This window comes from Monodelphis domestica, chromosome 2 (genome assembly GCF_027887165.1).
Source record: "Monodelphis domestica isolate mMonDom1 chromosome 2, mMonDom1.pri, whole genome shotgun sequence".
In the NCBI taxonomy this organism is placed as follows: Eukaryota; Metazoa; Chordata; class Mammalia; order Didelphimorphia; family Didelphidae; genus Monodelphis; species Monodelphis domestica.
In genome coordinates, this window is record NC_077228.1 from 222,972,595 (window position 1) to 223,000,358 (window position 27,764).

Genomic DNA, 27,764 nt, shown 5'->3' on the forward strand with positions numbered 1-27,764 from the left:
GTAGATAGCATTTTTATAGTGCATTAAGATTTGGAAAGCTAATAGTTCTAACTCTTTGGAAAAATCATTCTATTTTTATATTTAACAGAAAATTTAATTTTAATTTCACAACTATCTTGTTTATGACATATATTAAATTTCATTAGTACATTGGCATTGGTTTTTAGAGGTATGAGTAAATCATTTAAATATCCTTTAAGAATAAACAAGAAACTGCAACAGTTTGATATGGATTCTCATAGTTCCAGGCCTATGTACTTTGGATCTAAATATATTTGTATTCTCTTTTTTAGGCTTTCTTGGGTTCTTCTGTATACAAGTTTGATTTTTATTATGTCTCTTCTCATGGCAGTTATTGCAACAGCCTCTTCATTATTTCCTCAAAGTAGCTGTTTTGTGATATTTCTTCTTTTTTTCTTATATGGATTATCTTCAGTAAGTATTTAATTTCAAAACTGTGAATAGAGAACAATCCTCCAAATATTTGAGAATTATTAGAAGGATTTTTATTTAGTTGGTTTGTAGGTCCTTTTATCTTTAGTTAGGATGTTATCAAATGACTTAAAAAATATTGCTGTATGCACCATTGTTGTGGCTTTATAGGTTTGGAAAGGTCAGAGTATTAGTTTTATCTTAAAATTGCATCTGTATTTCACATGATATGAATGTGTACACTAGCATTTAACTTTGAATATCTTTATATAATCATACATTTGACACTTTGATGGATCTATAGTGATTTAATTGATATGCATATTTCCTTAAGGTGCTGATCTTTCCATTTCTCACCTGGAGTAACTTTTGCCACTATTCTCTGCAAGTGTTCCAGTTAGTGTTCTGAGACCTTGCTCTAGACCTAACAGTGTATGAAGCAGAGACCCCATACAATGATTATCCTTCAGCTCGCACTATGTGCACTTCCTTCTGTTGTCAGGCACTTTTTTTTTTTTTTGACAGCCAGCCTTCATACTACTTGATTTGCATTAACTCTTCCTTGGCATTCTGTTGTAGCCTAATCATGCCCACCATGTACTTCTCCCTTGCCTTTTGGGGTGATACATAATATACATGATAAAAATGATTTAATTTCATTAATTATATGTAAATATAGAGACATACATGCAACTTAATTAAAGGAAGCAGTACGGATAATTGGACAAAGGTCCGGTTTGGACTTGTCTCAAGTCCTGCCTCTGACATATACTAGCTGTATTATAGTAAGCAAGTCATTTAGTCTCTAATTGCTGTCTGCATTGATGAAGGAAGTTTCAATACTGTGTTCTCTCCAATGATGAGATAACAGGCCCAAATTCCCTTCTTTTGCCTTAGTTTGAAAGCAACCCTGATGCGTTTGTCACAGTTCCTTACAAGGTAAATACTTAGTAAATAGTTATAGATCTCTCTGATATGTATACATCTATATGTATAAAACATGAATATACTTCCAGATCTTTTACATAGCTTTTAATAATGGGGCATTTTAAACTTGAGTCTGTAATTTTATCAGCACTTTTATGGCCTATGAAAATTAAAATTCTCACTCAAGTATCTACGTTATTTTATTTCAGATAACAATTTTACAGTTATAATGAATATTAACTTTAAGATTTTTTTTTAGGTTTTCTTTGCTTTAATGCTTACACCACTTTTTAAAAAATCAAAACATGTGGGAATAGTTGAATTTTTAGCTACTGTGGCATTTGGATTTGTGGGCCTTTTGATTGTTCTGCTGGAAGATTTTCCTAAGTCTCTGGTATGGCTCTTAAGCCCCTTCTGTCAATGTACATTTTTAATTGGTATTACACAGGTGAGTAAAATGATTATTGTACTTTCACTGAATCCTCTTTTTTTATACTTCAAGAGAAGTGTTATGCTGCATTAGAAAAGTTTGGCTGTGTTGCAGATGTTCTAAAAATTATGAATATGAAAAGGTATTATAATTAGGATTAGAAATATATTTTATCTATGACAATTTATATTCTTATAGTTTTCCATAAGTTAGTTAAACTCTATCTGTTTTTTTGAATGACTGCATAAAGCATTTATTTAAGAACTTACTATATGCAAAGCATAGTGCTGAGTGTTGGAGATATAAATAAAAAAGAAAGAGAAAGGGTTTTTTTAATCCACTTTACATAATATATAATTATTACTGGAAAAATCAAGAGCACATGCTCTTGTGGCTATTAGGAATGCCATTTTTTTTCTTTGTGCAAAATATATTTCCCTGTTTAATGATTATTTACTTTTTGCTTACAGACATGCCTAAGACTTTGTTGTTCACTTGTTTTTTGGTTGTATCCAATTCTTCATGACTCCATTGGGGTTTTCTTGACAAAGATCCTGGAGTTATTTGCTATTTCCTTCTTTAGCTCATTAAATAGATGAGGTAACTGAGGCAAACAGGGTTAAGTGACTTGCCCAGGGTCACACAGCTAGTAAGTGCCCAAGTCCAGATTTAAACTCGGGAAGATTATTCTTTTTGGCTTTAGGACAGGCACTCTATCCACTATATCACCTAGCTGCTCTTATGCCTAAGTCTGCCCTATCATTTAAAGACAAACCAAAAAAATCTCCCAACTCCAAAATCCTTACTAGGCCTTACCATCATTCCCTCTAGCTACTCCTCTTTTTCTCAGCCAAACTCCTTGAGAAGCTTGTCTGCATCATTTCCTCTACTTTTATATTTTTCTTATAAACATTCCACAAACTGGCTTATAAAAGTTCTATAAAATGGTCATAAAATAATATGCCATTTCATATTTAAATTTTAAATTCTTTATTCTTTTTTTAAGTTCTAATGCTTTCTCATTTAATTCTCATAACATCCCTTTATTTGTCTGACAGACTTTTATTGATGGGATGAATATTTATAGTCTCTCAATAAACAGTGCTTAGTAGGCACTTTTAGATAGGTAGGAATGATTTTTGACACTCTGCATATGAGAAAACCAAGACTTGTAGAGTTTAAATAACTTGTCCAAAGTAACACAGTTACATAGTGTTGTGTGGGATATAGATTTTTTTGTTTTTTAGTTTTAAATAGTGTATACAATTACACTTTTGTATACAATTAACAACATGTGTTAATTGACTATAAAAGGAGATACCCATTGTACTGTATAAAGTGTAAAACATCACAAAAATGCAATTCTTTCATGAACTTGGTCCATTTAAAATAAAATTAGTATGCTAGCATTAGTAAACACTAAGTTTTTTTAAGGTTTTATTTCCCTTGGCATTTTGAAAAGCTCTTAAGTGATAGATAAATGATATGGATGTCTCTTGACATATAAATTGTCAAAGGAAATTTGAATTATGTTTTTTTTACTTAACCAGTTTTTGCATTTAAGTAGAAATGAATTAAGAATTTTTTATTGATCATTCTTTCTGTTATGGCTTTTGTGCATTCAGATGTTTGAAGGTGCTTATCTTTTGGACCTTTAAGTATGAAGGTTTTAAGTATAAGAAATGATTTCACTACTTTCCTTATACTAACAGGTGCCCTCCTTATAACTCCAAATAACCCATTCCATTCTTCACTTAGTGAAAGACTACCTTGAAGGGGAAAAATTGATAAGTTCATCTACAACATATAAATATATATCAGATTGAGACAGCCCACAAGACTTCATTAGTAGATAGGGTCAGGGAAGGAACTGTAATAATTTTTTAAGCAAAAAGTTGAAGAAATGAAGTACTTTATTACTATAATCTTATAGTAAATGGAGCTTTTTTCTCTTTTGAGGGGAGATGTTTTTTAGCAATGTAGAAAATTGATTGCTTGCGTATTAAATGACATACATACACATCTACATATGGAAAAGAAAGTTCCGTGTCCTTTGCTTTTATTATGGCCAGAATATTGTCACCTAATGCTTTATTGTGCACACAATCTAATGAAGGGGTCAAAATGCAAGCATTTATGTACAAACAAGTTATGCAAGTTAAATAGAAAATAACAAGAGAGAGAAGACTAGAATTAAGAGGAATTGAAAAAGGATTCCTGTAGAAAGTGAGATTTTAGCTGGATCTTGAAGTCAAGAAGTAGAAATGAGGAAAGATAATACTCTGGGCATGGGAAACAGTGAAAATTCCTAGAGAAGCAATATTTTGCTTGATAAATGGCAAGGGGGCCAGTGTCAATGGATTGCAAAAAAGTGGGGAAGGCAATATAAGCCTTAAGAATTCAAGAAAGATTGGAGGCTTAATTTATAATGGACTTTGCTGGTCAAAGGATTTTCTATTTGATTCTGGAGATGATAAATAGGGAGTCTCTGGAGTTTATGGAGTGATAGTGGTGTGGTGACATTGGACAGAGTTGTGCTTTATGAAAATCATTTTTGCAGCTCAGTGGAGGATGTTTTGAAGTAGTAGGAGAATTGTGGCTGGCAGACTAAATAGTGGGCTTTTGTAATAGTTCAGGCATGAGTACAAGAGGGCCTAAACCATCGTGGTGGCACTATCAGAGGTGAAAAAGCAGTGTTTTTAAAGATATTACAAAGGTGAATTCAACAGATCTTGGCAACTTTTCAGATATGGAGAGTGAGAAATAGGAGATGAGGATAACACAACAGTGTGAGCCTAGAGGACTAGTAGATTGATAGTGATAAAGGAGTTTGGAAAGGTTAAGAGGAAAAGATAATTAAGTTTTGGACATGTTGAGTTTAAGATAACTATAGGATATTTAGTTTGAGATACCTAATAGGCAGATTAGTAATTTTGAGAATCATTCAATTAGAGATAATTGAATCCATGGGAATTGGTGAGATTACTATGTGAAATAGTCTAGGAAGAGAAGAGGGCCCAGAACAGAGCCTGTGGGACACTCAGCATTAGTGGGACTTATCTGGGTGAAGATCTAACATAGGAGACTGAGAGTGATCTGTTAGGTAAAAGGAAAAACCTAGAGAGAAGTTAGTGTCAAGTAGAAGAAGATAATAGGAAGTATTAAAGGCTGCAGAGAGGTCAAAAAAGGATGAGAACTGAGAAAAAAGTCATTGTATTTTGTAACTTTGGAAAGAGAAATTTTGGTACAGTGATGAGGTCAGAAGCTGCATTGTAGAGAATTAAGAAGAAAATGAGAAGAGACAAAGTGGAGGCATCTATTGTAGATGACCTCAAAGAGATTACCAAGATGTGGAATATATTCTTTATAGACAGGATAAAGATGATAGTGGGGGATGAATGGATTAAGTGAGAATTTTTTTTTAATAATTTGGAGACATGAGCCTGTTTATAGGAAAGTAGCCAGTTTCCAGGGAGAGAGAAGTGAAAGAATGGTGATGACAGAAGGAACAGCCTGCTACAGAAGACTGAATGGAGTAGAATCATAGACATGCAGTTTGGATTTGGGAATGAGAAGGTCCATTTCATGCAAGACAGGGTGAAAGAAGTGATAGTAAGAGAAGCCATCTAGGCGATGTGAGATGAGGAAAGGTGAGGAGGGAGCTTTTGGCAAATAGTCTTTTTGCCCTAGTAAAATATGAGACAAGATTCTCACTTGAGAAGTAGGTGGAAGTTGAGCCATAGGAGGTTTGAAGACAGATGAAAAGCCACTGTGGTAAATTTGGATAACAAGTTAATTAGGCATAAGAGAATTTCCTAATAGTAGTGTGGGCCCACTTGAGATTATGTAACAAATTTGTATGTATCCAGTTGTTATGTTATTGTGATTTTCTCCAGTTTTATTCAATAGTATTTGTTGTAGGAATGAAGTCAGAGGATGCTGGGAGTGATCTAAGACTGAGGCCTGCTGGGGCAAAATTGGTAATATTAAAAGAGGGCAGGAAACTCGAGGTGAATTGGTTCACCAGGGGGTCATATTGGGGAAAGGACAGTGTGGCCTTTTAAGGATGATGTCTTGAGAGAAAGCTGAGGAATCAAAGGATTAGAGGTCACACTGTAAATGAAGAAAGAGGCTAAGAGAGAGGTGAAAAGCCAATAGATGGAGATCTGATAAGGGAATTTCAAAGTTCTTGAACATGGAGATGGTTCATTTAAAGATAATGGTGATATTAAGGATATGGTCATTTTTTGTGGGTGTGATTGAGGTGGGATGAAGGAGTAAGCTGATTATATATCAGTTCAATAAAAATTTATTTAAGTACTTTGTGGAGAATTACCAAGTTTGCAGAGTTATGTCTTCTCCAAGTATAACCCACCTTGACACCTCTTCTAAAAACTGATAAACATGTAGGTAAAGATGCTGGATCATAAAATATAGTTATTAAATTCAGTTAAATAAGCAGTCACTGCACCAGGCATTGTGCTAAGTGCTATGAAATAAATGTCAGGAAACAGGTACTGGCTTACTAGATGATAATTTTTTTCTTTTTTTTTCTATTAGGTAGGATTGAAGTTAGATAACTTTATGTTCAGAGGTTTTTTGATTTTTTATCTCTTACCTTCCATCTTAGAATAAATATTGTGTATTGGTTCCAAGACAGAGTGGTAAGGGCTAGGCAATGAGGGTTAAGTGTCTTGCCCAGGGTCACACAGCTAGGAAGTGTTTAAGGTAAGATTTGACCTCCTGTCTCTAGATCTGGCTCTCAATCCACTGCTGTCCCTGTGATTCTTGATAGTCAACTTGTTTTAATAGCTCTGATTGTGTCTCTATCTTGGAACAATTTCATTGAATTCTTTTGTTCAAATGTAGAACATTTACATATTTAATCCAGCTAAATAAGACAGATTGATGGTGTGTTGCGCAGAAAGATGGTTCTAGAATCTGAGAGGCTAGAATTAAAATATTGCTTCTTACACTTATCAACTGTGTAATCCTGGGCTAGTCATTTAACTTCAGTTTTCTTCATTGCCCTTACCTGTAAAATAATAGTAGCACTTAACCTCCCAGGATTTTTGTGAGAATAAAATGAGATAATATTTGTATAGCACTTTTTAACCCTTAAAGGATTATATAAATTATTATTAACCCAAACCAGTATTTTTGCCAAACAAACTCCAAATGAGATCATAAAGAGTTGACTGAGATGATTGTACAACATTATCATTATTATTATTGAACTCAAAAGTGTTATAAATATGGACATTAAAAATGTCAGTATCGGAGAGATCTGTATAATTTTTTAATGGTGATCAACCAAATTGCTTAATTCATGTTTGATTTTGATATGTTGTCAAGGGACATTAATGATATTTCTGATGAATGTTATTCACTTAGTCTGAATATATGTTAGCAAAAACTATCAGTCAACAAGTACACATTCCCCTATTGTTTGGTAGACTGAGTTCCAAGGCTTTGGGTTCAAATCCCAGCTCTGACACTTATTAACTTTGTGACATTGGACAAGTCACTTAATCTCTCTGTGCCTCAGTTTTCTCACTCGCTAAAACAAAGGCCCTCCAGCTCTAGATTTATGATCTTTTAAATCCACTTGTTAATGTCAAATATCTCACTATCTGATATTAGCCATAACTACTATATACTGTTAATAGAATATTCTTATTTTCAAGTTGGAAATAGAAATTGTGATAGTTGCAATCTATTTCTGTAGAATGACCATAGTTACTTCTGAATTTATTGTTTTCTTTGAAACTTTATTACTACATTTGAGTTACTTTCAACTTTGGCCATGAAGAATAATCATAGTAAGTTTAATTGAACAGCAGTAGTTAAGATTTGCTTTGTAATCTATTACTATGCATTTATTTTAACATAATATTAAATGTTTAATTTAATTTTTTTCAGGTCATGTATCTGGAAGATTTAGATGAAGGTGCTTTGTTTTCTAATTTGATCAAAGGCCCATATCCTCTTATCATTGCCATTATAATGTTGGCACTCAATAGTGTATTTTACATCCTCTTAGCTGTTTATCTCGATCAAGTCATTCCAGGTATGTAGGTTATTGTTGGAGTTCAGAGGTTTGACTTATTGTTAATAAGGCCACCTTTAGACTCAGTGTGTGTGTGTGTGTGTGTGTGTGTGTGTGTGTGTGTGTGTGTGCAGTTTTTAAAGCAAAAACTTTTGTTTTTTTAGGCAAGAGACCATTTTTAGAGTAGAATTAGATTAATCTTGCTATTTTGTGCATTAGTCACTTCAAATAAGAGATTACATCAAATATAGAATAGTTTAGTCTTTTAAACATAAAGTTTTAAATGAATTTTTCTAGCAATTGAAGCAAGCATACATATATGTATATTATGTAAGGTAGATTAAAAAGAGGAGGGAATCTTGAAATTTCACTAAAGAAATATATTATCTTTGTTTTACATTTTAGTTTTAGGTTTTGAATTGTCATAAGTTTCACATTACATTATTGCCATTATCTGTGATCTAAATATTAGCTAACAGTAATTGTAACATTTTTTAGTGAATCATTTTTTTCTTTTCAGGTGAATTTGGACTACGACGACAATCTTTATATTTTATAAAGCCCTCTTATTGGTCAAAGAGTAAAAGAAATTATAAAGAGTTATCTGAGGGCAATGTTAATGGAAATCCTGGATTCAGTGAGATTATTGAACCTGTTTCTTCAGAATTTCTGGGAAAGGAGGCTATCAGGTATGAATGATTTACAATTCATTTACAATTTAGGCAGATATTCGAAGTGTGGCAAGAGAGAATGAGTTGATATTGGTGAGGAAGAATATGGAGAGCAAAAGATATATATTTTAAATTACAAGGGATTAGATAAGAGAAGGATCAAAAATGGAATAAAATTGCTGTTCTGAAAAGATAAAATAATGCTAATTAATGATAGAGAAAAGAAAGAGCAGATTCAGTTTCAATTTCCTTGTTTTCTCTGCCAAGGAAATTAATTTTTGTGTTGTAATAGGACAAAACTTACTAGCAGGGAGTTAGAGCCCAAGATGAATAAAGAGATAGATAGCTGTCCTTGGTGATTTGAAATTACTAGGCCAAGTCTCTTCCCTGAACTTAAGTTTCATCTTATCAGCTTCCTATTAGATATTTTAAATTAGAAGTCTCAGAAACATCTTAGACTTTACATATCCAGAACAGAACATAATATTTTCCCTTCTCATTCCCTACCCTCTTTCAAACTTCTCTATTTCTTGGAACATATCACCATTCTTCTAGTCTTTCAAGTTCATAAATGCAGGATTTCCTTCACCTTGTTCTTCCTCATGTATTCAGCCTGTTGATAAATCTCTTCATTTCTACAAGCACAACATCCTACTGTTATAGTTCTGACCTGCATCATAGCTTGCCCAGAATATTGCATTCTCTTCCTAATTGGTCTTCCTGCCTCAGGTTTTCCCTGCCGTAATTATGATGAATTTTAAAGACACCAACCAAAAGACCATATCTTTTTATATAGAGTTAATAGAAGGTCCATCCCTAACTCCTCTGCTCACCTCCAGTCTCAGATCTCCAATTCTATTAGAAGATATCTTGAACTGAATTTCCTGTAATCATCTTAAACTCAACATGTCCAAAACTAATCTCATTATCTTTCCCCAAAAAAGTTCTTGCCTCCCAAACTTTCCTGTTACCATGGAGGGCACCACTATCCTACCAATACCACAGGTCACAACCTAGTTATCTTTCTCAACTCTTCACTTTCACCCCATCATCCCATATCAGTCTATTGTTGAGACCTGCCAATTTTACCTCTGTAACATATCTAGAATATACTCCCTTCCATCTCCCATTAGAGTGTAAGCTCTTTGAGTACTATATTTTATCTTTCTTTGCATCCCCAGAGTTTAGCACAGTGTCTGACACATGATAGGTGCTTAATAAAAGTACTGACTTAGTGACTTTGTATTTCATAGCAAATGATTCTCTAAATGAATGGGACAGCAGCATCCATACTAGCATGCCAAGAAGAGAGCCCATTCATGTAAAATTTGTGTGTCCAAATGAAAAATATTTTTATAGGTAACAGACCTCAGGATGGCTGGAAATGGGGAGATGCTGCAAGTTACCAGGGTTTTACTTCATGATGGGTCCCCAATTTTTGTTTTGGTGCCTACTTGCAGAGTCATATCAGTTTATGGAGGAGCAACAATAAAAAAGGCTTCTCAGCTTTCTTTTTATGTCAGACTTGTGGCAGTGGCATTTCATCAGTTATTTTTCTTTTCTTAAAGAATTTAAGGCAGTGATTACAGGCAAAATATTTTTAGCTCCACTCCTACCAAAATCTTTTTTTCAGATATGAAAGAATTATAATTAGTCTAATAGGTGAAATAGGGAGAAAAATAAGCAAGAGATTATGGCTCACCCTTTGGCAAACTTTGAGCTTGTTCTTGAAATAAAGAGGCCTGCTCCCATGACAATGAATGGATTTTGCAAGAACATTTATTTGCAAATTTTCCTAATACTTCTTCCCAAAGTAAAACAAATAAGCAATAATAACAAATAATTCATAAGGAATTTCATGACATTAAGGAGTAGTTGGGTTTTGTCCTTCATACTTGAAGAGGACCAAAGTGACATCACTATGTCGGGGTCAGTGTGTTAAGACTGTGGCCAATCAGACTCTACCAGAAGTCAGGCACAAATAGCGTATATGAACATTTGAGATGGAGATGCCTCTAAATTTGCACATGACATATTTCTTTTGCATTATTGCATGATTATTTTTAAAATGTTACTGCTATTTTGCTTTAAAAATAACCTTCTTTTCCAAATAAATTCCCCTTCCTTACCCTGCTATTACCCATTTATAGTCATATATGGTAACAAGTAGGAAAAAAAGGAAAAAAATATTTTCAGGTAAACTGAGTCTGGTTATACATACAACATTCTATATCCTTACTCTCCTGCAAAGAAAGGGGATGGATAGAGGTGTGTTTCTCTACTCATCTCTAGAATCAAGCTTGATGATTATAATTTTGCATTAAAGAATATTTAAAAACATTTTTTTTCCATTTTGTATTGTCGTAGTCATTATGTATATTGTTTTCTTAGTTCTGCTTCTGCTTCCTGGTTCTCTGCTTTACTTCATCTAAGTCTTCCTTATGCTTCTGATTTCTTCAGTCATTATTTCCTATGGCATAGTTAGAGTCAATTATATTCATGGAACAGTCTATTTAGCTATTCTCCATTCAGTTCATCATGATTTTTAAAGAGTATTAATAGGGGGCAGCTGGGTAGCTCAGTGGATTGAGAGCCAAGCCTAGAGATGGGAGGTCCTAGGTTTAAATCTGGCCTCAGACACTTCTCAGCTGTGTGACCCTGGGCAAGTCACTTGACCCCCATTGCCTAGCCCTTACCACTCTGTCTTGGAACCAATACACGGTATTGGTTCCAAGACAGAAGATAAGGGTTTAAAAAAAGAGAGAGTATTAATAGTTCTTTAGCAATGATATCTTAATAATTTCAACAATTCATGTGTATCTAATGAATTGAGTTAATTGAATGTAGCTAAGTTCTCTTTCACCCTTTCTCTGAGCCTCAGGTTACTGAAATTAAGTATATTAAACTCAATCTCTCCTAAAAAACTGAACATTTAGGGTCTTGAACTACACTGTCTTCTGGTCACTGATATGTAAATTTTGGATTCATAAATCCAAAAGTTTGTTCTTGTTATAAAAAGATTTTGAGTAAGAAACACGATTAAGACAGTCTGTCTCCAATCCTGTGGGGTTTTAAAACTATTAGCTTTTTGAATTTAATATTAAATCATCAGATTTTTCTTGAAAGGGCCAATAACTGAAGCAAAATAACTGGTTGCTTGTGTTTTTTTAATAGTGATACACTATTGATGAGAAGTATGATACTTTCAGAGTTTCAGAGGGAATTTCTCCAGGATTGAGAATTAAAGGGAATAAAATTTTTTCCTCTAAAGTTTTTAAAAAGCACTTAGAATTTTGTAACTTATTAAGTTTATTTATTATATTCATCAGTGTTTGGTGCAAAATTATAGTATGCTATTATGTTTTCTTAATTTCTATTCTCTTTCCACTAAAAATGTATCTTCTAGAATCAGTGGTATTCAGAAAACATTCAGAAAGAAAAGTGAAACTGTGGAGGCACTAAGAAGTATGTAATTTTCTAATGTTTAATACATTAAATTTAAGAACAAATATTACAAAAAAGAAGTATTTAGTATTGTGAATGCTTTTTAAAAAAAACTTTCATTGATGCCTTATTTTTCTTTGTTATGATCACTTATGGAAATACTCTTCTCTCTTTTTTTTTTTCAAAAATTTTTGAATTGAATCCTTTGTAATCCTTTTGTCACTACCCAGTGATTCTTTCAGATGGTATCTGCCACATTCTGCCCTCATACAGGGGAATATCTCTTCTGAGGGAAGTGAGACATATTTCATTATCTGTTTGCTAAAACCATTATTGATAAAATTCCCATATTGTTAAAATATTGCTCTCATGTACTCTGAATAGGCTTCTTTTCAATGGTCTTTTAATTTATGGTATTGTAATCTTTTTGTTTATTGTTCTTTGGGCTCTGCTTATTACTTTTTACATCAGTTCATCATCATCATTATAATTGCATTTGTGTAGTTCTTTAAGGCTTTCAAAAAGCTTTACAAATATTATTGCATTTGTCTCAAAACAATTCTGGGAGGAAAGTACTACTATCCTCATTTTATAGTTGTGGAAACTGAGGCAAATGGAGGTTGTTTTTTTTTAAGTGACTTGCTCAATGACCATTAGCTATTAAGTGACTTGAGTTTGATTTCAGCTTGGGTCTTCCTTACTAAAGGTCCAATTTTCTATCATCTCTGCCAACTTAGCTGCCTCAAGTTTCTTTGAGTTCCTCATAATTGTGATTTCTTGTACAAATCATATACTACAATTTGGCCACTCACTAATCAATATGCAACTTTGTTGGCATAAAAGTACTCCTCTAAACATATTGAATGATAAATACATTATTGGACCTTTGTTTCCATTTTTGACCTCCTTATGTTATGTGCCCATTGCCTGGATTGAAAGGAATGAACATTTTAGTCATTCTTCTTTCATAATTCCAAAATAATATCCAGAGCAATTAGACTAATTCAGAGTTACACCTGTTGTTATGTCATTTTATGTGGTTTTAATAAACCTAATTTCCTTTTTCCAGTTTTGCATTGGAGTAAATGCCTCTGCATAGAGAAAATATCCACAAATTCACATATTATGCCACCATTTGGGGTCTAATTTAGGGTTAAATAAAGGAAGTTTGAATTCTCCTGACTTCTTTATTGGTGGAATATTTTTTTAAATTGCATTTCCCCTTTCTCATATATCACACTTTAATAGTCTGACATATCAACTCCTATCCAGAAAAAGTGCTGCACCGCTAATAGTTTTCATACCTTTGTAGTGTATTGGGAAATATAACAAGTAAAGTTAAGATTTATTTTGCTCTTTTGCTCTTATTGTAGTTCTCATTCATTTATAATAATATTATTTATTTTGCTGTAGAACATGGTGACAGATTTTAAGTTTTTTTACTTTGTCATAGTAACTAAAAGTTGCTACATTATTATGAAGCTATTAATCATTATTAATTGTTTTCATCTCTGCTGGTACTATGTTTATGGTTTCCCCCTTAACTTCTTTCTTTAATTAGATTTATCTTTTGACATATATGAGGGTCAAATTACAGCATTACTTGGCCATAGTGGAACAGGAAAAAGCACATTAATGAACATTCTTTGTGGACTTTGTCCACCTTCAGATGGTAAGAATTTATGTCTTCTGTCTTTTGAGTAGTTTAAGGTGTCTTCTCACTTTGATGTTTTATTATTCTATAAAGATAAAGTTTGTAGTAGTGGTCTTCAAACTTTTCATAATGCACTGCTCTCATTAATTTTTCTTTTCCTAATGGATTTATGGTAAAGGTGAGGAAAGAAGCATAGGTATTTTTTTCAGTGACATGTATGCAGTTACTAAAGGTGTCCTCATAGGATCAGGTTATAACTTGACTCAGAAAGGGAAAAGTTGGAAGCTGGAACAGTAGCAGCAGGGAGTAGAATGTGTGATTTGGGCTGTAATGGGTGAAGAATAAGTGTGGTTGCTTTTGAGATAAGCCACTGGATTGGCTGTTCCTGGAAGGTTAGGATGTTAACTAACTTTCTAGCCTCTCATTGGTTAAACTCATACCTCTTAATTCCATGGGCATTCAATAGCTCTGCTTGAAAACATTCCATAGATCCTCAGAGAAATAAGTCTAGGCTTGGAAGACCAATTATACAGATAACTCTTATTTGATATGGACTTTTAAAAAATAATCAGATTATTAATGATGTAATATATTTTCCCTTTGGGGACACATTGAGTATGTGTTAAAATTGTATTTGTTCTGTACCTTCTCCTGCCCCTCAAGTCCCCCTACTCAATATAATAGTCTTTAAGTAGCTAATATAAAGTAGCAATGGCAGGAAGTAAGATCTCAAAGGTGACCCTAGAAGTCACATACAAACTGTCTGAAAGATGAAAGCAGCATAATGTGCAAATTGTATCACATGTTATACAAAAATCACATACTAGAAATATGTATTGAATCAGGAAAGCCATCTAGGATTTGCTTTAGTCCTATTCTATGTAAATCTCAGATCTGTCTCAAAATACCAGCAGAATAACAGACAAAGTTCCAGAACACCAGCATAATGCTAGTTATCTTTAACTTTAACTGAAATGGCATGGATTTTTTAAAGCTTTACTAAGAACTTTTTAAGATGATTTGGACATGTTAATGAACTGACCCTAAAAAAACAGCCTATGAAAAGGAGACTTCAAATCCTCCCCACTTCCCCTTTTCCATCTGGGTTTACACTGTTGAGTGCTCTCATGGTTACATGACTCCTCTTCCTCACTTTGCCACCGTATCCCCACACTATCAGTTTTAACACCACTTGTTTCTTTACTTCTGTGCCATTTGCCCTTATATCCTCTGTGTCTTATTAGAATATAATTGCAGCGTTTTCCCCCAACTTCTGTTGTAGTCTTGGTGAGTACCCAAAGAACTGGATGTGCCTGTCCCCTTTCAAAATTTCATAAATTAACGATCAATTTAGAGTAGTTTGGATAGTGCTAATCAGCACACTTGAAAACTTAAAACTAAAGAACTATTTAAACCTTATGAAACATCAATTTAATATTGATTACATTTTGTATCTATTAGATGCTATCAGTAATTAGATTGATTTGTATATTTTAAATTTAGAATTTTTCAAGATTTATCAGCAATTTTAGATCAAGATGACTCCCACAGAAAATTACATGTTTAAAGAAATTGTTATAATTCTCTGAGGTATTTATTGCTAGTAGAGATGGTAGGTCAAAAGAGCTAAGATTTCACATGTGAAGAATATTCTTTTTACCTTATAATTGTCTAATTAGAGCAATTTCAATTTGCCTTATTAACTAAATGAATAACCGTGAGAGGTAAGTTGTTATACCAAGAGTTCAACCCCCTTCTGACAGGTACTTACTTTGGGGTCTGTAAAATGGTGATAGTAATGTCTGCAGTCTTTGTCTTACTGGCATTGTTGTGAGACTCAAATAACATAATATAATAGGTACTAAACTTTGGAATGCTTTATAAATGTCAATTATATAAAACAATATAGTATTTTACTTTGGAAAAGTAAAGAATTCACTTTATCTTGGCTGATATTTTTGTTTACAAAAAGTTCCTTTAAGTTTCAAGTGTTTTTTAAAAATTCACATTGCTAAGTTCAGAAAAACTAAAAAATTAAACTTATAAATGAAAAGATCAAACATCAATATTTTCTGATAAAACTTAAAACTAATGAATATCATGAAAAAATAGATTTGTATTATTTGATAGCTCTAACAAGAATTTATCATAGTAAGAGTTCAGGTTTTATATTTAAAATGATTTTTATGTTTATACTTTTAGGACTTGCATCTATCTATGGACATAGAGTCTCAGAAATTGATGAAATGTTTGAAGCAAGAAAAATGATTGGAATTTGCCCACAATTAGATATAAATTTTGATGTGTTGACAGTGGAAGAGAATTTGTCAATTTTAGCTTCTATAAAAGGGATTCCAGCTAACAGCATAATACAAGAGGTATGGTACTCAAATAGAAAATTGTACTTCTACTTGCCATAGATTTATTTTAATAACAATCATGATTATAAGCCTGAAGCCCTGAAAGTAAATCTGTCTCATGCCAATTAAAAAGCTTGATAGTTAAAAAAAATAAAAACAGTGTAATATAAACGGATTAATTTTTGTTCTTATTACATTAAAATGCTATTCATAATGTAGAAGATGTTATTCTACAGATGCTAGGTATAGGTAATGTGGTTTTTCTTTGGATTTTAGGGGGCAAATATATGTCAGAAATAACTCCTGGACTTCAAAAGGAAACATTTAAAATACAACATTTATAATTAAGCAAGATAGTTTTACTGCTATATATGTGGGGTAAAAATAAGCTTATTTTATTTCCCTTAATAATCTATGCCTCTTACTGTCTACCCTCTCTGATCACTGAACAACAGTAACATACAGAAAAAAAATAGTTTATCATAAACATACATAGTCCAGGAAAATAAAGTCTAATATTGGACTTGCCCCAAAATGTATGTCTCTCTGCATCTTAAGTTTATCTCACTTACAGGAGTTAAAGGCATGTTTCATCTATACTTCTTTGGACAGGTGATTTATTTTTTAACTGATCAGTGTTATTTTTCACTATGTATGTTGTCATTGTATAAATTGCTTTGGTTATTCTGTACACTTTACTCTGTATAGTTCAGAATGATATACCCTGTTTCCTCTGAAACCTTCCCATTTCTTTGTTTTTATGACACAAAATATATTATTTTAAATAGTTTTCCCCTTTTTTTCTTCTGAAGGTGCAGAAAGTTCTACTAGATTTGGATATGCAAGCCATTAAAGATAACCAAGCAAAAAAGTTAAGTGGAGGTCAGAAACGAAAGTTGTCACTAGGTATTGCTGTTCTTGGAGAACCCAAGGTATTGTATTGTAACTTTTATTTTTTTTTCCATTTGAATTAGTTTATTTAGTTAATTTAGAACATTATTCCTTGGTTACAACAATCACATTATTTCCCTCCCTCACCTCCACTGACCCTTCCGGCAGCCGACACGCAATTTCATTGGCTATTACTTGTGTCCTTGATCGGAACCAATTTCCATGTTGTTGATGTTTGCACTAGGATGTTCATTTAGATTCTACATCCCCAACCATATATCTCTTTGACCCATGTATTCAAGCAGTTGTTTTTTGTTGGTGTTTTTACTCCCACAGTGTTTCCTCTGAATGTGGATAGTGGTTTTTCTTGTAGATTCCTCCAAGTTGTTCAGGATTGCTGCATTGCCACTAATGGAGAAGGCCATTACATTCAATTTGTACCACAATGTATCAGTCTCTACATACAATGTTTTCCTGCTTCTACTCCTCTCACTCTGCATCAATTCCTAGAGGTTGTTCCAGTTCCCATGGAATTCCTCCACTTTATTATTCCATTGAGCACAATAGTATTCAATCACCAACATATACCACAATTTTTTCAGCCATTCCCCAATTGAAGGGCATCCCCTCATTTAACAATTTTTTGCCACCACAAAGAGCACAGCTATGAATATTTTTGTACATGTCTTTTTCCTTATTATATCTTTGGGGTACAAACCCAGCAGTTCTATGGCTGGATCAAAGGTCAGACAGTCTTTTATTGTCTTTGGGCATAGTTCCAAATTGCTCTCCAGAATGGTTGGATTAATTCACAACTCCACCAGCAATGCATTAATGTCTCCACTTTGCCACATCCCCGTCAGCATTCATTACTTTCCTTTGCTGTCATGTGAGCCAATCTGCTAGGTGTGAGGTGATACTTCAGAGTTATTTTGATTTGCATTTCTCTAATTATAAGAGATTTAGAACACTTTTTCATGTGCTTATGAGTAGTTTTGATTTCTTTAACTGAAAATTGCCTATTCATGTCCCTTGCCCATTTATCAATTGGAGAATGGCTTGATTTTTTTGTACAATTGGTTTAGCTCTTTATAAATTTGAGTAATTAGACCTTTGTCAGAGGTTTTTGTTATGAAGATTGTTTCCCAATTTGTGGCTTCGCTTCTAATTTTGGTTGCATTGGTTTTGTTTGTACAAAAACTTTTTAATTTGATGTATCAAAATTATTGATTTTACATTTTGTGATTTTTTTCAAGCTCTTGCTTGGTTTTTCTTTAGTCTTTCGTTTCCTAAAGATCTGACAAGTATGCTATTCTTTGTTCATCTAATTTGGTTATAGTTACCTTCTTTATATTCAGGTCATTCACCCATTCTGAATTTATTTTGGTGTAGGGTGTGAGATGTTGATCCAAACCTAATCTCTCCCATACTGTCTTCCAATTTCCCCACCAGTTTTTTTTTTATCAAATAGTGGGTTTTGGTCCCCAAAACTGAAATCTTTGGGCTTATCATAGACTGTCTTGCTGAGGTCACTTACCCCAAGTCTGTTCCACTGATCCTGCTTTCTCTCTCTTAGCCAGTACCAAATTGTTTTGAAGACCACTGCTTTATAGTATAGTTTGTGGTCTGGGACTGCAAGTCCTCCTTCCTTTGCATTTTTGTTTCATGATTTCCCTGGATATCCTTCATCTTTTCTTCTTCCAAATGAACGTTGTTATGGTTTTTTCTAATTCAGTAAAAATGTTTTTGGTAGTTCAATGGGTATGGCACTAAATAAGTAATTAATTTGGGTAGGATTGTCATTTTTATTATGTTAGCTCATCCTCCCCATGAGCAATCAATGTTTTTCTAATTGCTTAGATCTAGTTTTAATTGTGTGGAAAGTGCTTTGTAGTTGTGTTCATATAGTTCCTGTGTTTGTCTTCGCAGATAGATTCCTAAGTCTTTTATATTGTCTAGGGTGATTTTAAATGGAATTTCTCTTTCTAATTCTTGATGCTGAAATAGGTTGTAAATATTTAGAAATGCTGATGACATATGTGTGTTTGTTCTGTATCCTGCAACTTTGCTAAAGTTGTTGATTATTTCCACTAGCTTTTTGGTTGATTCTGTAGGATTCTTTAAGTAGACCATCATATCATCCGTAAAGAGTGATAGCTTGGTCTCCTCATTGCTAATTTAAATACCTTCAATTTCTTTTTTTCTCTAATTGCTACTGCTAGTGTTTCTAGTACAATGTTAAATAATAGAGGTGATAATGGGCATCCTTGTTTTACTCCTGATCTTATTGGAAAAGCTTCTAGTTTATCCCCATTGCAGATGATGGTTGCTGATGATTTTAGATATATACTGTTTATTATTTTTAGGAAAGGTTCTTCTTTTCCTATACTTTCTAGTGTTTTGTAGGTTTGCTTGTTAATATGGTCAGTTATGTGGATGGTTTTCCTAATATTGAACCATCCTTGCATTCCTGGTATGAATCCTGCCTGGTCATAGGGGATGACCCTTGTGATGACTTGCTTGAGCCTTTTTACTGGTATCCTATTTAAGATTTTTGCATCTATATTGTGAAGATTGTATTTCGCAATCTCCTAATTGTAAAAATGAAGATACTTAATCTGACAAAATCAGGAATGTCTATATCAATACTTAAGGATTAAGTATTCAGGAGGACGGCCTTTGATAGACATGTGCAGAAAACAGCTGACAGACCCCTGGGCTGTCCTAAGTGAAGCTTAAGCTACCATTAGTACAGAGGAGACAAAGGAAAGTGATGTAAAACTGTCCATATATTTCGTGTCACTTCCTCCCTTCTCTCTCTTTCCTGGAAGAGTTGGATCTGGCTGGTCACTTCCTATGAGCAGGCGTGGGTGCCAGTTTGATCCTGGAACTAGAGCCTTGAGAAGCTCCCTCAGACAGCTTCCTTGAGATGGTCATTTGGTCAGTGATAAGACTGATTCCCTTTTCCCTTGGCTCTCAGGGAAGGCCTCCTTGGCCAAGGCCTTGAAATCCTGCCTGGCTCAACCTGGGCTAGAGTATTTTAAATTAACTTTTCCCCACCCCTCACTTTTCCTTAATTCCTTCCTCTGTATTAAATAAAATCACCATAAATTTCCAGCTGACATGGGTATTTTATTTGTGATATCCCATGGTGACCAATAATTAAATATAGTTTAGGTCACAACCATAAAATTATCTTTACAATATTCATTAAGGAGATTTGTCTATAGTTTTCTTTCACTGTTTTTGACCTCCTGGCTTTGAGTTCAATACCATATTTGTGTCTTTAAAGGAATTTAGTAGACCTCCTTCTTTGCTTATCCTTTCAAATAGTTTGTATAATATTGGGATTAGTTGTTCTTTGATTATTTGATAGAATTCATTTGTGAATCCATCTGTACCTGGGGATTTTTTCTTTTTTCTTTTTTCTTTTTTAATTTTTATTTGGTCATTTCCAAACATTATTCATTGGAAACAAAGATCATTTTCTTTTCTTCCCTCCTCTCCCTCCCACCACCTCTCCCATAGCCCATGCGCAATTCCACTGAGTATCACATGTGTTCTTGATTCAAACCCATTTCATTGTTGTTGGTATTTGCATTTGAGTGTTCATTTAGAGTCTCTCCTCAGTCATATCCCCTCCACCTCTGTAGTCAAGCAATTGCTTTTCATCAGTATTTTTATTCCCACAGTTTATCTTCTGCTTGTGGATAGTGTTTTTTAGATCCCTGCAGATTGTTCAGGGACACTGCATTGCCACTAATGGAGAAGTCCATTACCCTCGATTGTACCATAATGTGTCAGTCTCTGTGTACAGTGTTTTCCTGGTTCTGCTCCTTTTGCTCTGCATCACTTCCTGGAGGTTGTTCCAGTCTCCATGGAATTCCTCCACTTTATTATTCCTTTTAGCATAATAATATTCCATCACCAACATATACCACAATTTGTTCAGCCATTCCGCAATTGAAGGACATCCCCTCGTTTTCCAATTTTTGGCCACCACAAAGAGCGCAGCTATGAATATTCTTGTACAAGTCTTTTTCCTTATTATCTCTTTGGGGTACAAACCCAGCAGTGCTATGACTGGATCAAAGGGCAGACATTCTTTGAGTGCCCTTTGGGCATAGTTCCAAATTGCCCCCCAGAATGGTTGGATCAATTCACAACTCCACCAGCAATGAATTAATGTCCCCACTTTGCTACATCCCCTCCAGCATTCATTACTTTCCATAGCTGTCATGTTAGCCAATCTGCTAGGTGTGAGGTGATACCTCAGACTTGTTTTGATTTGCATCTCTCTGATTATAAGAGATGTAGAGCACTTTTTCATGTGCTTATTAATAATTTTGATTTCTTTGGCTGAGAACTGCCTGTTCATGTCCCTTGCCCATTTATCAATTGGAGAATGACTTGATTTTTTGTACAATTGATTTAGCTTTTTGTAAATTTGAGTAATTAAACCTTTGTCAGAGGTTTTTATGAAGATTGTTTCCCAATTTGTTGCTTCCCTTCTGATTTTAGTTACATTGGTTTTGTTTGTACAAAACCTTTTTAATTTGATGTATTCCAAATTATTTATTTTGCATTTTGTGACTCTTTCTAAGTTTTGCTTGGTTTTAAAATCTTTCCCTTCCCAAAGGTCTAACATGTATACTATTCTGTGTTCGCCTAATTTTCTTATATTTTCCTTCTTTATGTTCAAGTCATTCACCCATTCTGAATTTATCTTGGTGTAGGGTGTGAGGTGTTGATCCAAACCTAATCTCTCCCACACTGTCTTCCAGTTTTCCCAGCAGTTTTTATCAAATAATGGATTTTTGTCCCAAAAGCTGGGGTCTTTGGGTTTGTCATAAACTGTCTTGCTGAGATCATTTACGCCAAGTCTATTCCACTGATCCTCCTTTCTGTCTCTTAGCCAGTACCAAATTGTTTTGATAACCACTGCTTTATAGTATAGTTTGAGATCTGGGACTGCAAGTCCTCCTTCCTTTGCATGTTTTTTTCATGATTTCCCTGGATATCCTTGATCTTTTGTTCTTCCAAATGAACTTAGTTATGGTTTTTTCAAATTCAGTAAAGAAGTTTTTTGGTAGTTCAATGGGTATGGCACTAAATAAGTAAATTAATTTGGGTAGGATTGTCATTTTTATTATGTTTGCTCGTCCCACCCATGAGCAATCAATGTTTTTCCAATTGTTTAGATCTAGTTTTAGCTGTGTGGAAAGTGTTTTGTAGTTGTGTTCATATAGTTCCTGTGTTTGTCTTGGCAGATAGATTCCTAAGTATTTTATATTGTCTAGGGTGATTTTGAATGGTATTTCTATTTCTCATTCTTGCTGCTGAAATGGGTTAGAGATATATAGAAATGCTGATGACTTATGCGGGTTTATTTTGTATCCTGCAACTTTGCTAAAGTTGTTGATTATTTTGAGTAACTTTTTGGTTGATTCTGTAGGATTCTTTAAGTAGACCATCATATCATCTGCAAAGAGTGATAGCTTCGTCTCCTCATTGCCAATTTTAATACCTTCAGTTTCTTTTTCTTCTCTAATTGCTACTGCTAGTGTTTCTAGTACAATGTTAAATAATAGAGGTGATAATGGGCATCCTTGTTTTACTCTTGATCTTATTGGAAAGGCTTCTAGTTTATCCCCATTGCAGATGATGTTTGCTGATTATTTTAGATATATACTGTTTATTATTTTTAGGAAAGGCCCTTCTATTCCTATACTTTCTAGTGTTTTCAATAGGAATGGGTGTTGTATTTTATCAAAGCTTTTTCTGCATGTATTGAGATAATCATGTGATTTTTGTCAGTTTGCTTGTTAATATGGTCAGTTATGTGGATGGTTTTCCTAATATTGAACCATCCTTGCATTCCTGGTATGAATCCTGCCTGGTCATAGTGGATGACCCTTGTGATGACTTGCTGGAGTCTTTTTGATAGAATCCTATTTAGGATTTTTGCGTCTATATTCATTAGGGAGATTGGTCTATAGTTTTCTTTCTCTGTTTTTGATCTGCCTGGCTTTGGGATCAGTACCATGTTTGTGTCATAGAATGAATTTGGTAGAACCCCTTCTCGCCCTATTCTGTCAAATAGTTTGTTTAATATTGGGATTAGTTGTTCTTTGAATGTTTGATAGAATTCATTTTTGAATCCATCTGGACCTGGGGATTTTTTCTTAGGGAGTTCTTTGATGGCTGGTTCAATTTATTTTCCTGATATGCGATTGTTTAGGTAATCTATATCTTCCTCTGTTAGTCTAGACAATTTGTATTTTTGTAAGTATTCATCAATATCACCTAGATTGCCACATTTATTGCCACATAATTGGGCATAATAATTTTTAATGATTGCCTTAATTTCCTCTTCATTAGAGGTGAGGTATCCCTTTTCATCTTGGATACTCTCAATTTGGTTTTCTTCTTTCCTTTTTTTAATTAGGCTTACCAGGACTTTGTCTATTTTATTTGTTTTTTCAAAGTACCAGCTTTTAGTATTATTTATTAAATCAATATTTCTTTGACATTCAATTTTATTAATTTCTCCTTTGATTTTTAGGATCTCTAATTTATTTTTCATCTGAGGATTTTTAATTTGTTCACTTTCTGGTATTTTTAAATTTGCATGCCCAATTCATTGACCTCTGTCCTTCCTAATTTGTTAATATCTGAACTCAGGGATATAAATTTCCCCCTGAGTACTGGTTTGGCTGCATCCCATAGCTTTTGAATGGATGTCTCATCATTTTTATTTTCTTCAATGAAATTATTAATTGTTTCTATGATTTGTTCTTTAACTTACTAGTTTTGGAGAATCATATTGTTCAGTTTCCAAGTAATTTTTTATTTACCTCTCCATGTACCCGTACTAATTATTATTTTCATTGCATTGTGATCTGAGAAGGTTGCATTTATTATTTCTGCTCTTTTGCACTTCTTTGCAATGTTTTTATGGTCAATTTTTGTGAATGTACGATGTGCTGCTGAAAAGGTCTATTCCTTTTTGTCTCAATTTTTCTCCACATATATACTAACTATAATTTTTCTAAAATTTCATTCACTCCTCTTACTTCTTATTTATTTTTTGGTTTGATTTATCTAGTTTGGATAGAGGAAGGTTCAGGTCTCCTACTAGTATAGTTTTTCTATCAATATCATCCTTGAGCTCCACTAGTTTTTCCTTTAGAAATTTGGATTCTATGCCTTTTGGTGCATACATGTTGAGTACTGATATTTCCTCATTGTCTATACTGCCTTTTATCTGGATGTAATTACCTTCCCAATCTCTTTTTACTAGTTTTATTTTTACTTTGGCTTTGTCTGGTATCATGATTGGGACTTCTGCCTTCTTTTTATCAATTGATGCCCAATAGATTTGACTCAATCCTCTTACTTTCACCCTATGAGTATCTATCTTCTTCATGTGTGTTTCTTGTAGACAGCATATGGTAGGGTTTTGGATTCTAATCCACTCTGCTATTCGCTTGTGTTTTATGGGTGAGTTCATTCCATTCATATTCAGAGTTATGATTACCAGCTGTTTATTCCCAGGATTTAGATTTCTATTCCTAGTCCTACCTTTTCTTCTTTCACTATTTCCTTCTACACCAGTGTTTGTTTTTAATCCGTCCCCCTAGTTCCCTCCCTTATGTTACTTCACTTTCTACACCCTCCCTTCGTATTTCCCCCCTTATTTTCTTTGAATCCTTTTTAAAACTACCACCCCACCCTTTCCCTCCCTTGAACTGCTTCGCTCTCCACCAGTCTGTTTGTTACCCTTCTGCTCCCCTATAGGGCACAAATCTATTCTCTTCCCCAATGGATTGGATTGTTCTTCCCTCTTTGGGTCAATTTCAATGCATGTAAGAGTTGAATATTTCCTATTTCCCACCTCTTTACCCTTCCATTGTATTGACCTTCTCCCCCCGCCTGCCATGAGCTTCTTTGTGCCATATAAATTTACCCCCTTTTGTTTCTTTTCCCATTTCTTTTAGTATTAACCTCTTTTTAGCTCTAGTTGTATATATATGTCTATATATACATGTATATGTATATATACCTATTTATGTCTTGTCATTTCATCCTATACAGTTTGTTACTGTTCCCTCTAAGTGTAATACTTCTAGCTGCCCAGGTGATAATAAGAATTTTTAAGAGTTACCAATGACCTCTTTTCTCATAGAGATACATATCATTTAAACTTATTTTGTCTCTTAAAAAAGTTTTGTTTTGTTTTGTTTTGTTTTATTTTGCTTTGCTTTTTTCTCTCTTTTTTCATTACCTTTTGATGATTCTCTTGAGTTCTGTGCTTGGGCATCAGATTTTCTGTTCAGGTCTTTGCTTTACAAATGCTTGGAATTCTTCTATTTTGTTGAATGATCATACTTTCCCCTGTAAGAATAGTGTCAGTTTTGCTGTGTAGTTGATTCTTGGTTGTAGACCTAGTTCCCTTGCTTTCTGGAATATCATATTCCATGGCTTTAGGTCCTTCAGTGTGGATACAGCCAGATCCTGTGTTATCCTCACTGTGGTTCCGTGGTATCTGAATGATTTCTTCTTGGCATCTTGTAATATTTTTTCTTTGTTGGCAAAGTACAGGAGGTGATCTTTGGATTCTTTCAGTCTCCACTTTTACTTCTTATTCTAGAATATCGGGGCAGTTTTCTTGCATAATTTCCTGTAGTATGATGTGCAGGCTTTTCCTTTTGTCATGGTCTTTTGGTAGGCTAATGATTCTTAAGTTGTCTCTCCTTGAGTGATTTTCTAAATCTTCTGTTTTGTGAATGAGATGCTTCATATGTTCCTCATTTTTTTCATTCCTTTGGTTTTATTTTATAGTGTCCTGCTGCCTTGTGAGGTCACTTAATTCTAGTTGTTGTATTCTGGTTCTTAAAGACTGGATTTCATCCCTGGATTTTTGGTCATCCTTCTCCTTCAGGTCTGAATTTTCTTTACCTCATCTTTCATCTCCTTTGCCTCATCTTTCATCTCCTTTGCCTCATTTTCAAGCTGGTTGATTTTGGCTTTCAAGACACTATTTACTGTTTCCTGATGATTTATCTTAGTTTTTAATTTTTTTTCCAAATTGTCTTCAGCCTCTCTTAATTGTGTTTAGAATTGCATTTTGAGTTCTTCCAAAGTCTGTATCCAATTCGCTGGGATTTCTGAATTTTTGTTTCATGATCCCTCCTCCTCTGTTCTGTTTGTTCTTTGTTTGTTTCCTGTATAGCAGCTGTTGATTGTAATTTCTTCTTTTTCTGTTGTTTGCTTATATTTACCTCTTCTTTACACCCTGTATTTGTCTGTGCTCTTACTCCTCTCATGTGTTTTTTTTGGTTTTGGTGTTTTCTGACAATCTCCCCTCTTGGAGCTTTGCATGGAGATATATCGGTGCAGTCTGTGGGGGAGGGGTGTTGGAATTTGAACTTCCCCGTCCTCTGGAGGCTTTTGTTTGGCTTAAAGTCCAGCAGTGTTTGGGGGGGGGGTGTTGGAGCTTGGAATTCCCTGACCTCTGAAGACATTTGATTGGATTAAGTTCAGCTGGGTTGGGCTGGATATGGTCTGATGCCAAAACGTCTTGGAAGGCTGGAGCAATATGGAGGGTGTCTGCCGTTGTGACCAGGCTGCCCGCTCTTCCCTCCCTCTGCAGCTCCTTCTCCATTGCCTTTGTTTGATACTCTGAGCCTACTATAGCCCTGCCTGCAAGGTACACCCTGCAGACCAGTGCCTTTTACCGCCCAGAGGTTCCTGCTGCCACTGTAGGCTTAGTACTCTAGGTGGGGGGAGGGGTCCTGCCACCTACCTTCTGCCTTCCCCTTAAACCCAGGTGTTTTCAATTTCCAGCAATTGGGGTCATACCTTTTGAATTGAGTCCTGTAGGAGGGTTCCTTGGCTCTGTCTTGTTGTTACGTTTGATTTTCAATACCCTAGGAGCATTTAATTTTTAATTGGTAAGGAAGGGTATTCAGAGGTCTGAACTTTTGCTGCTTCTATGCTGCCATCTTGACTCCGCTTGTATTGTACCTTCTAAAGTATCTTAACAGTATCCATAGGAAAAGTACAACATATTCTGTAAATTGGAAATTAGAGAAGTGATTTAGAGGCAGTTTATTACATATTGTGTTTCTATTCAGAAAGTGAAGTCAATTTTACCAAGTTGTTTTGTCTGTACTTGTTGCTTGATATGAGAATCCACTGAGAAATTATTTTTATAGAGATATTCCTAATATATAACTAGAATGATGGAAACATAAGCAAAAGAAAGAAACAAACATTTACTTAAGCAGTTCACATTAGACTTGTACCTTATAATTTACTCAAATCCCAGAGTGGTTTGTTCAATCATTGTGATTTCTGCAACACTTAAACTGAGAACAGTCAGCATTTTTTCCTGTCTTTTACTATAATTCTTTTGCTGTCTTATTTGCCCTTTTAAGCTAAAACTAATCAATATTTGTTAATCAATAATTCTGAATACATGCAGTTGAAATGTTATAATGAGACTTATTTTGGATTGTGATAATGGTAAATTTTCACATTGGTTTCTTAGAAATAATTACTTTTACTTTATAACAGTGAGGTTACAGATCTCTAAAAGTCCTGAAGTACTTTTCCTATCTTCTTACATCCTGCATCAGCTATCTTCTTCATGTATTTCCAGTTTAGTGGTACCAGACACCTTAACCAGATAGTCTATCTCTCAGCTTTAGGCATTTTCACTACCTGCTTTCTTTGTCTGAAATTCTCTCCCCCCTCATCTTTATATCCTGCCTTCATTCAAGTTCTAGCTACAATCCTATATTCTACAAGAAGCCTTTCCTGATTCCTCTTAATACCTTTTGTTGATTATTTCTTGGCTATCTTTTATGTAGCTTGTTTGCATCTGTTTATTTGCTCTTTC

At 34.2% G+C, this 27,764-nt stretch overlaps 1 protein-coding gene across 2 annotated transcripts in view; it reads left to right on the plus strand.

The window, feature by feature from the left end:
- Window positions 1-27,764, plus strand: part of ABCA5 (ATP binding cassette subfamily A member 5) — a 182,831-nt gene that overhangs the window by 36,265 nt on the left and 118,802 nt on the right. For both annotated transcript variants that reach the window (XM_056817224.1, XM_056817225.1), the window contains exons 7-14: window positions 294-435; window positions 1,619-1,807; window positions 7,712-7,859; window positions 8,359-8,527; window positions 11,916-11,974; window positions 13,515-13,625; window positions 15,810-15,985; window positions 16,780-16,899. In XM_056817224.1, coding sequence (XP_056673202.1) covers window positions 294-435; window positions 1,619-1,807; window positions 7,712-7,859; window positions 8,359-8,527; window positions 11,916-11,974; window positions 13,515-13,625; window positions 15,810-15,985; window positions 16,780-16,899 — 1,114 coding nt within the window. The remainder of the gene's footprint in view (window positions 1-293; window positions 436-1,618; window positions 1,808-7,711; window positions 7,860-8,358; window positions 8,528-11,915; window positions 11,975-13,514; window positions 13,626-15,809; window positions 15,986-16,779; window positions 16,900-27,764) is intronic.